The 11,303-nt window shown below is 39.5% G+C and overlaps 2 protein-coding genes across 2 annotated transcripts; both read left to right on the top strand.

Moving 5' to 3' along the window:
- Positions 1–402: 402 nt before the first annotated feature.
- Positions 403–6,158, top strand: LOC104932801 (putative beta-lactamase-like 1). Its single transcript, XM_027288220.1, has 7 exons — positions 403–447; positions 572–712; positions 1,674–1,777; positions 1,869–2,026; positions 2,436–2,656; positions 4,905–5,010; positions 5,180–6,158. The coding sequence occupies exons 2-7, from the start codon at positions 607–609 to the stop codon at positions 6,156–6,158; spliced, it is 1,674 nt and encodes a 557-aa protein (XP_027144021.1). The 5' UTR covers positions 403–447; positions 572–606.
- A 1,184-nt stretch (positions 6,159–7,342) lies between these two features.
- Positions 7,343–9,315, top strand: LOC104932790 (guanylin-like). Its single transcript, XM_010748097.3, has 3 exons — positions 7,343–7,592; positions 8,308–8,503; positions 9,183–9,315. Exons 1-3 carry the CDS (start codon positions 7,527–7,529, stop codon positions 9,245–9,247), a joined length of 327 nt encoding a protein of 108 aa, XP_010746399.3. The 5' UTR covers positions 7,343–7,526; the 3' UTR covers positions 9,248–9,315.
- The last annotated feature ends 1,988 nt before the right edge of the window (positions 9,316–11,303 follow it).

Raw genomic sequence — 11,303 nt, 5'->3', positions numbered from 1 at the left:
TAACTTTTGTTATGATTTTGTTCTATATAAATAAAATTGAATGATGAATTGAATGATACTTAACCCTAACCTCTGATATAATAAAGAACGGCGGATGTGTGATGTGTGTTTGGAATTAAAGCCAAAGAATGTGAAATGATTTGATTGCTGGTGATTGGTGGTTAGCAGGTTTTTCATTCTACAGCGCTCCTTATGTTTGGATCGGTGGCTGAATCTCCTGGCAGATTATGATGTCACGGCGGAGAGGGAATAGAATCAACCCTTCCTCTAGAGCCAGGGATCACTGTCAGGATTAAGTGCATGGAGGTCTGTAGCTGGTGAATGCTCAGTTCACACAGTCCTGCTGGCTTCTCACCTGTGACCCTCGAAGGACATGAAATTGTGGATTCTTACTGTCTAAAGAAGGAGAAGAAGAATGTGAGACATCTGAGGCTTGTTTTCCCTTTGGTAAGTTGAATGATCTGTTCTGCAGCTGCTGTTGGGTTGTGCTTCATGTTCATGTTTCTCTCATGTCATCTCTCCACGTTTATTCCTATACCTTTTACAAACTTTCATATATTTTTTTTTCTAGATTTCGTCTGTTGTCAATAACAACCAGTAAACAAGATGAAGGTGAAGTGGACCATGCTGGGCATGGTTGTCTTCTTTCTGCTCTCAGTGGTCATGACCTGTTGCTTCATATGGCAGTATAGGATGCCAAAGATGAAGAAAGGTAAGGTTAATCAAGCCAACACGAGTTATCCTCCCACAGACTTTTACACATACAGTATGACTTTCTTAGCCTCTTTATTGTAATTGCTCGTTTATGGGAGCTGCAGCAGGATTACATGAAGCTGTAAATAGTAGCCGCAGGATTACTTTTAGACCTTAACTCCTGCTGAGAGACAGAAGGAGGAGGAGGAGGGAAGGTGAAGCTAAGCAGGGCCGGATGTTTCACTGCCTTTAGTTGCTCATGCTTTGCATGTGACATAAATCTTTATTTGAGTGTTCAGTTAGCCAGGAGCTCCAACCTGTATGAATGTGCAGCCCTGGGAAAATGTAAGCAGTAATAAACTGGGAAGTGCCTCCAATATTGACTGCTTATAAAACTGCAATGTTTTATTTTCTACATATGTTAAACACACAAGAGTAACATGTACAATAGAAAGCACAGAAGGTGTTGTCTTTTCATTTTAGATTGAGCTACATGAGCAATTTTCAGTCCGTAAAAAATAAAAGTTTAAAGGTCAGCAAAAGTCAAAAGTTCAAAAGTCCTAGAAATTGATGTCAATCTTCTAATCTGTCCAAATCTTTTACATGTTTAGTTAGAACATGTAAAATCATTGTCTGAATGTTATCTGAATGTCCATTTTTTAGAAAGTTTCCCAAAGTTTCACAGCAATGATTTTTACATGATATAGTAAGGTAAACACAAATGGTACCAAGAGTACTAACTGAGGTTCTGTTCCATTTAGTATAGCAGAGACTTTCCAGTGAGCCAACATGCACAATAAAAATACTTTGACTCTGATTGACCTGAATGGAACAGAACCTTAGTTAGGATCATTTGTAACATTATTTCATATCAAAGTCGCTGCTGTGAAAAGGGTTTATCGGGGTGTACGTCCTACCATAACAGATCGGCTGGGTTTGTCTGCATGTTTCATACATGATGAAAGTGTCCTTTTCCACAGAAATGGATGTAAAAGAAGCAACAACAGAGGAGATGTGCCCTCACTTCCCTGAGCCTGTGCCCCTCAAACATCCCATCACCTCACTGAGGGCAGCTTTGGAAAAGGTGAATCTCCTCTAACTCTTTTTTTTCCCATTTCATATTAAAGTGTAGATCTTCTGGATGAAGCTAGTCTTACTGAATTCTCTCTCAACAGATAGATGCACTCCTGAGGTCAAGTGTTCACACCACCAAGCTGCCGGCCATATCAGCCATCGTGGTTTTAAATGACTCTATTTTGTGGAATGGAAACTTTGGCAAGAAGAACATAAGCGACCCCTCCTCACCTGCACCCAATGAGTACACAATGTACAGGTGAGATTTACAGTCACGCACTGTGTAGAAGAGATTAACATAAAATATGACAGAGATATGACAAAAGGGAAGTAGTGATTTGTCTACATGCCAAATACTTAGTTGTTAATACTATCCATCATTAATATACCACACATGACACAGTCCCATTCTTCGGTTGGGTCACATCTGATCTGAGGCTTAGAATTAAATGTTAGGGATAGGGGGCAAGGATTATGTTTATGTTTTATTATATTAGGTAAGCTACATATAGGACCTGTGATTGATGAGACTGAACCACTTACTAAATTAAGTGCTTAAATCTGATCTGTGTAGCAGCAGTGGGATTGCTAAGTATTATTAAACCAACATACATTTATTTAATCACATGGACTATGTGTTGCATATATTTTAATCGCTTTGATTGCAGGATTGCGAGCCTCTCTAAGATCTTCCCCACACTAATGCTTTACAAGTTGTGGGAGGATGGCCTGGTGGAGTCTTTGGATGACCCTCTGGAGAAATACATGGACAACTTCGCTATCAAGAACCCACTGGGGGAAAATAGCGGGACAGCATCCTCGTCAGTCAGGACCCTCAGCAGCCGCTCTCCTGCCCTCACCCTGCGCAGGATGGCTAGCCAACTCTCTGGTAACCCCAAAATCTCTTTTAATGACATGATGGCAATATCTGATTAATCCACATGAAAGGAATAAACAAATTACTGTGTAGCCTGGTTCTAGACCTCTGAATCATTGCCATCATCTCAGATTTCTTCTGTGATAGAAACTGTTTTTCTCCCCGTGGAAAAATAGTTAACCAATCAGATCTTAGCAGGAGGGATCATAATAATTAGTAGGATGTCATTTTGCATAATCTTGGCTAGCTACAGTCATGAAAACCAGCAACAGGAAACATATATTTAAAAAAAATGCAACAAGCATGGAAGAAATGAAAAGGCTGCTGCATGCCGATTTCCCAAAACTTTAAAACGTCATCCACCGTCTGGTGCTTTTTGAACGCTGCATTGGACATAAATTGTGAGGTGTGGTAACATCCAAAATAAATGCAAATAATTGCTTAGATTTTCAAATGAGACCTTTAGTGAGGATTTGGTGTCGGATGGGGATGATTTCACGTTGATCACGAAAGAATTATGGACATCTTTTGTCCTACTTGAAGGTCAAAGCTCATAACAAAGCTGTTACATGGTGTAACAGGTGGTTTCACTTCCTTTCTTATTTTATCAGTGTTAAATGTATCAGCAGCAGTTTGTGAAGGAATTACATGAGTCTAGTCTAGTAGGACTGGACTGTCATACTGGATTGTGTAGTTCATTTTAAGGACACACCTCTACCACCTGCAATACCTTAAGTAACCTGGACTCACATGAACAAAAAGACGAGCTATAATTACACTGAGCCGTGTCCAGAGATGGAGCTAATCAGCTCTGTGCTCTCAGAATTAGAAGGAAGGATTGAAGAGGGGGAAGCCCTGTTCAGGGTCGTCCATGTCTATACTACAGAAGCATGTGATCCCATGTTTTTAAAAAGATCCTGTAAGTCATTTGAATGAGAAATGTTCTCAAAAACATTCTAACAATATTAAAAGATAATGACTTGACTGAATATAGTTAGCTTCATGTCATTTCTATTGTGTAGGCAAATGTATTACTGATTTGGAACAAGCTATTTTTGTGCTCTCTATACCAAGCTGTGCAAATGTCACCTACGTTTCATAACATTTTAAATGACAAGCTTATTATTTCAAAAGTTCTTATTATAATTACTTTTTTGTTCAGAACGTGCAGAAATGGGATTCCATAGAATATAATTAATGTTTGAAAGGTTGCATGCTTACACTTGCTGTCTAATGATGGCACTAGAAGAAAAGTCAGGAGATCACCAGGGCCGGGGTGGGTAATTGGGAGAATTGGGAGAATTCCCGCTGTGCCGCTTCACTTTCACTTCAGTTTTGGGCCGGTCAAGGAAAAAAATATTGACATTTGTCACATTAGTCTATATTCTCTTAAAGTACACATGTTCTGCATGCTATGCCTGATACCACAGTCTCTGCATGGGTTGTACCACATGAGGGTGTTTCCCCTCCCAGATAGAGTTGTTCGGGTCCAATTAGCCGTCTTTTCCAAAAAGTGTTCTCAGATACAGAACCGAACAGAGTAAACAATATGAATATGAAAGTTATTTAATGTAAGAAAGAGCAGATATGACAACAGCACATGATAAACCTGCCTATATGCCTTGTTTGCTCAGAAGTGGGTGGAGTAAAGGATTAGAACAACAATATGATGCAGACCCATGCAGAAAAATGACCATGACAATGATGAGGTCTCATTCTCAACAAATTCAGCCTACTTTAATGTTCAAGTTCAAGTAAATTATTATTTAAATTAAAAAAAAACATGCTAAAAATAAAAACTACATAATGGTAAGAACTGAACTGTTGCCTCATTTATCCAATTTACACCACCACGGGATAAAATGGGCCAAAAAAGTGGCCCCACTCCGTCCCTGGGGATCATCCAAGTTATGTCCCGTTTGGACCATGAATGTCTGCGAGGTTTTAGTCTAGAGCAAACTCACGGATTAACCGACTGATTGAGCAACACTGCCATTTCCAGATCCACGGCTAAAAAGTCTTCATGTGGCTCTACTGCACCCAGTCAGTCAGTCAGTCAGCCGATTTAAATGTGTTTGACATATAACTAAAAACATTTGCTTTGTGACTGGTTCTGTCCAGTAAGTGAGCTACATCAGTGCCATTCAAATACTGACAAACTGTAACACGTTGCATACATAGTGTAGCCACTGAGCTTTCAACTGAGGCTTTAGAGTGTATCCATCAAGCAGCAGTTTTTTTTCTGTGTTTTTGTCTTTAGGGTTACCTAGAAGATTAAGATCAACTAATCTCCTTTGGAGTGGAAATACAGAGGCAGCCCTTAATTTGTTACAGGATGATGTCCTTGTGGCCGATCCAGGCACCAAGTAAGATTCTGTTTCTTTCCTTCCTGTGTGTTTGTGACTGTGATGACTTTAGATAATCATAAGTGAATTTCTATGGCATGAAAGAAAAAGGGGGATGGATGTCGATTGAACTCATATATCCAGATGAAACTTGTGAACAATTGCGATATTCCTTTCTCTTTTCCTTCAGATGCCACTACAGCAATGTTGCTTTTTCCTTATTGGCCAACATCTTGGCCCAAAAGGTGACTGGCTCAGACTTTGAGAGCTGGGTATCTGACAACATTCTGGAGCGGCTCAACATGGAGGACACTGGTTTCAACTTAACTCCAAACGTTCAGAGGCGGATGGCTGTTGGTGTGTACAGCAATGGCCAGCCAGCACCCCTCTATAACCTTGGATGGTACCGACCTGCAGGCCAAATGTTTTCCACAGCAGCTGACATGGCCAAGTTAATGATGACTCTTCTGGGCGGTTATGGTGGGACTCTGCTCCAGCAGGACACCCTAAACACCATGCTGACCCCGGTTTTTCGATGCCACAGCAACTACTTCAGCAACGCCACCGGCACACCATGGGAGATCAATGAACAGTTCAACTATGATGTGGTGAGGAAGGATGGGGACCTGGATGGTTACGCAGCCACCCTTTCCCTGGTGCCACGGCTCAAGCTGGGACTAGTGGTCCTGATGGCTGGGGTTCGGCCTGCAGACCAGGACCTGGTTAGCCAGGCATATAGCTATCTCATCCCTGCAGTGGAGAGTGCTTTCAGGGATGCTCAACGAACTCTTAGACCACCTCCAAACCCAGCTCCATATGTGGGATTTTTTACTTACAGGAATATGACTTTCTATGAGATTAAGGTGGACTCTGAAAGGGTGCTGATCATGCAGCAATTTGGACCACATGTGGACACAACTGTGCCAGCCAAGTACCGAACTATTCAGTTGGATTACCTGCAGGACAGGGTGTTCAGGGTGGTGTTTAAGAGCCCGTACCCTTGCAAACTGAAAGTTAACAGTGCCTCAGTCTCCCTGGAGGCACAGGACAGACAGCTCTTTAATTTTTACCCCTTCAACAAAAAAGGTGTGTCACCGGGGTTTGATTCCCCAGGACTCAACACTTACAGGGTGACGAGGATAAATGGCAGACCATTCTTTACTTCATAAATACAAGAATTCAACAAGTTGATCACTGTAACTGGGGGGTTTCGCAGTGGGAAACTTGATATTGCAAAAACATGGCAGTTTCTGACTGTTGGGTCAGTAATCATATGTGTTAGTATAATGGGATGCTCTCTTGTTAAACTTTATGTGACTAATCTGAACTTGTATATTAATACTTTATGCTATCATAATATTTTCATTATATAATAATTCTCTCATTTAGTCTTGTCCATATAGTAATTATGCTAAATGATTAGCACAAGCAAAACTGATAAATGTGTATGTTTAATGGACAGTGTGGTAGTATTCTTCCTCAACCTTTAAGTGCCTATATTATGACCGAGAAAGAGGGAATATCACAATTGACTGAAATGTTAAGTGGTCAGGTTTTTCAAATCCTCCAGTAAATCATAATAATTTCAAAAATATAAATAAAATGCATATTATGTAATTCAATTTTTTTTTAATGTGTTTGTGTTTTTTATGATTTCTACATATAGATGTAGACCAGAAAAATCACGGTAAGGAAAAAAACACATGAAACACAATTCAATACAACACAATAAAAATGAAAAACAACATCCAGTATGAGAATAGTTGAATTAACTCACCAGTTTATGTTTTGCCTTTTCTATTGTAAATTGATCTCACCATACTTTTTGTGACATCCAGCCATTCTGCGGGCTATGGCTTCACATCACAGCCGCAGAGGACAAAGCATGACACTAAGACAGCATTATGTAGTGCAGTGAGGTTAGCAATAATAAATGCATCATCTGGTTAGACTTTTAAAATCAAACTGGCTAAGAAACATTTCAGAGGATGGTCGGAGTTTGGTTTAGGAAAAGATCATGGTTTGGGTTAAAACACAACTCAGTATCATGGTGTCCGTGGTGACCAGCACCATGGAAAGGAGGATGAAAAAAACAAACAAATCTGTGGTGGTCTCTTCAGCAAATGTGTCATTCAAACATACATACAAAGACTGTTCTAAATGTTACAGCTGTGCATAGAGCTGGAGAGAAAAACAAACCTAATCTGTCATAACAAAGGGAAGTGGTAGGTAAGAGGTATTAGCTATTATTGACCTGAAGCCAATTCATCATGTAGTGTACACATGCTAATCAGCAACATGAATCTGAAGCAGTAAACAATCGTCGTTTTTCTTCTCGTTTTTCCGCAGTACAGGACAGCAGTGTTACATTTATGGGCGTTATAAACAGTACCTGTTATTTATCATTAACTACCCTTCAGGTGTGGCCCACAGTGTGTGCAAACCAAACCCTCTATAAATATACTGAAGTAATGCTGCAAACAGGACAGGGCTGAGAAACACCCAGAGAAGAACAAGACATCTCAGAAAGCAACAAGATGAAGACCACTGTCTGCGTCTTCCTCATAGGTTTGTTCCAGCTGTCCACCGCTGTGACTGTCACGGTAAGATGTATGGAATGTCCAAGTTTTATTTTATTCCTCTACTTTTGACAGGAAAGAATTTATACATGAGTGGTTGTTTTTTGTTTTTGCTTGGTCTTCTCTTCATTTTTACTGTGCATATAAATGTTGCTTTTCGCCACTTTAAGTTCTGTGTTGTATTGTCAAGTATTGTTCTTATGTGAATGGTTAAGGCACAGGTTCGTAGTTGTTCTGAAGCAAAACTGGAGGCGGAGTAAAAAGAGGGGATAAACAAGCACATTATCTTCGCTTGAAAGATATTGTTGACATTAAAAGTGATAAATGGAGCTTGTAAAACTGTTGCATAAAAGCAACATAACCCTCAAAGTTGTGCTTGTCCTGTGGCCTGTAGTGTTATTACAACTGTGTTGATATTCAGTCCATCAGCATGACCTCAAGGGAAAATGATCAATTAAAACACAAATGCAATAACCCTTAATTAATTAAGGTATATTAAAGTTCAAACCACAGCTCTTAACTCGGGCTCTTAATATTCATTTTAAAGCTACATTATTCTTACTAACTGTATTTGCAGTCAAACAGCCCTAACTCTGAAGTTTAAGTACTGCATGATACCATGACTGGATGAAGTAGCATATGAAGTTTTAGGAGACTGTAAGACTCTTGATTCTGCAAAAGTGACTGAAGCATGTATCTATGTAGGTCATAAATACCTCTGTCTCATTTTTTTTTTTAGGAGGGAGACTTTCAGTTCTCTCTGGAATCGGTGAAAGCACTGGGAGCTCTGATGACTGGAGATGATTCATCAGCTGAACAGGCACTTTGGCTGATGGAGGCCAAAACAGGAGCTCTGTGTTCTCATCCTGCTCTGCCTGAAGACTTCAAACCTCTGTGTCTCAGGAAAGATGCTGGAGCTTCTCTGGCCAGGCTGGGTAAAGTCCATTTTTAAGACAAATCTTTAATTATCTAGTTTCAACATACTTTGCTTAATTTTGTTAAAGCATGCTGCAGTACTGTAATGCCAAAATGTAGGTGATTGATTAACAAACATAATCACAAACTATCCACACAAAGAAGTGATTTAAAGGGAAATTCTGGTTATTTACTTCATCATTTTATCACCTATAATAACAGTGTACTCACCAAGTTAAAAGCTGAGATCTTGGAACACGGTGACAAAACTATAGCAGAGTCCAACAGATTAAGAAACACAAGATCCAGAAACAAACCAATAGTTTATCCAGGGTCATAACATGACAGGTATAACAGATATCCAGGCTCAAGACAGGGGTTTGGAGGATAAATCTGAGAGGTCACAAGACAAAAATGTTGGAATCTACCTATATACCGATGATATAATGTAATCCATATAATCTTTCATTGCACAGGTTGCATGTTTCAGTATAAAAGCCAATAGGCCAGACTATGAACAGTAGTGTCTTAGATAAGTATGTGCAGTAGCATACTGAAGGTTTAAAGATGTCTGTCGGACAGTCTGTCTATCTAACTGTGGGACAGATTTCCATGACTTTATATCTGTGGATATTCATGGTCCCCAGAGAATACATGTTTCATATTTTTAGTGATATTTTTATATGTTTTTTTTTTCAGTGTTTGTGGCTACCCGCTATGATTCCTGTGAGATCTGTGAATATGCTGCCTGCACAGGTTGTTGAAATGGAAACCTGCATTTTTCACAGATGAATTGATTTTTTATCTCTAAAATCAAGAATATAAATTAAAACAGGCAAAGAAAAAAACATTTGCTTCTGTTCATATTATTTCATTATACTGTTTCATTATTCTGTTCTATAAGTATAATCAATACACATGGTCAAACTTTTGTACATCTGATTAAACCATAAAATATTGTTTGATTATTTATTGTTGAAATCTTAATAAAATATTGAAAATCACAAAAGGTATGTTTCTGTTTCTTCAGAAACCTCCTGTACATTTTAAAGCTGGGTTTGGGTGCAGCTTCATCATAGTAATTCATAACTTGTGGGAAATTAAACGAGTTATTCCAATATTGTCTTTGATTTATCCACAGAGCACACAACTGTAATATATAAGAACATCATTACCAAGTATACCACTCAGAGAACACCAAGTTTCAAGTGTTTCAGCTAGGCAGAGATCCACACACACACAGTGTGAAGGAAATGTAACCTACATTTAGACAGTACAGAGGGAAGTTCACTTATCTCTCTTAAGTCTTTCCATTACCAGGATTCTGACCCTTTTCTTATCAATGGTTATCAACAAAAACTCACAGAAACATTTCAGTATAAAGACAGAGAAACCTTATGATAAAAAGATTTGAGAAGCTGTAAACTGGAGTCAGATTTCAAAGTTCAAAGCTGAACTAATCCTAACTCACTCTTGGATTTAAGTGTTTCATATATTATATATTATATTTATATAGCCCAAACAGAATCAGAACAGAAGTTATCTCATGACACTTTGCTATCTCATGACAGCTACTGTACTCTTTATAATAATATTTGTGGCTCGGAGGCAGAGCGGGTCATCCACTAATCAGAAAATCAGAAGATTACTCACCCCTGTGGGGAGCCAGTGCTGAGTGTTCGGGTGGAGGAGAGGTGGGGGCCAAGTTTTGACCCTGTTTGTGAGAAAGTTCTTTATCCAGCTGCAGGTGAGTGGGGGAAGTCCGAGGTCAGACAGCTTGCTGACCAGGATGTCAGGGATGATAGTATTAAACGCTGAGCTGAAGTCTATGAAGAGCATCCTGACATAGCTCTCCCAATGTTCCAGGTAGCTCAGCGCGGTGTGAAGAGCGATGGCTATGGAGTCTTCAGTTGATCAGTTTGCCTTGTAGGCAAACTGATGGGGATCAAAGGGGGTGGGGGGGAGACAGGCTTGGATGTGTTTGAGGACCAGCTGCTCCAGGCACTTAGTGATGGTGGGTTTTTAGTGCGATGGGGCGGTAGTCGTTGAGGTTGGATGTGAATGTTACCAAGTTAATGTACTGCTGTTAATGAGACATTAGGCCCACACCTTCCACCCACATCACAGACATATAAAGCTGCAATAAAACAACATTGTGTAACATAACATGACAGATATAAAATCATCTGAAATAAGGTAAATAGTGTCTCTGTCATTCGTACGTCAACCAATTATTTGACTGATTTTGGTCAAACTGGATGTTTTCTAGTTTTCCCTGATGTCCTCAGAGGCAGCAGTTTACTGTACATCAGGAAACTGTAGTTGCTGTTAGCTAATGTTAGCGGAGTTTGTTAGCCCGGATGCCTGGACTACGAGCTCAGAGCAAAGGGGCAGTGTTCGTGTTTGTACCACAGTCATTTTGAACCACCGGGAACGGAGGTTTTCGGGCCCGGAACGCAGATTTTTTTTTTTTATAGATGTTGCTTTTAGTGACACAGTGAAAGACTCTAAAGAGCATTTTAGTATCTTTCATTCAGGCAAATTTGTTTTGGTTGAGTCTCTTATCAGCCCAGGTCTATAAAGTCTCTTATCTTAGCACAAGAAGAAGTAAGGTAAAAGTTCTTAGGAAAGAGTTTCCTCTGAAGAGCTTTTCACAAAGTTGGTGAGAGACACTTTTACTGAAGAACTGAAAAAAAAAAAAGCTAAGAAACAAAGGGATTAGACTGACCCTGCTGCTGTGTCATGTTTCATAAATTAGTGATTTGTTGAAAAGTCACTGGTTCGCAAGTGAAAGTGAAATTAAATATTAATACACAGGAG

This window comes from Larimichthys crocea, chromosome XV, assembly GCF_000972845.2.
Source record: "Larimichthys crocea isolate SSNF chromosome XV, L_crocea_2.0, whole genome shotgun sequence".
Lineage (NCBI taxonomy): Eukaryota > Metazoa > Chordata > Actinopteri > Sciaenidae > Larimichthys > Larimichthys crocea.
Note: the sequence above shows the minus strand (reverse complement) of the source record. Positions and strands in the feature narration are given on the sequence as shown.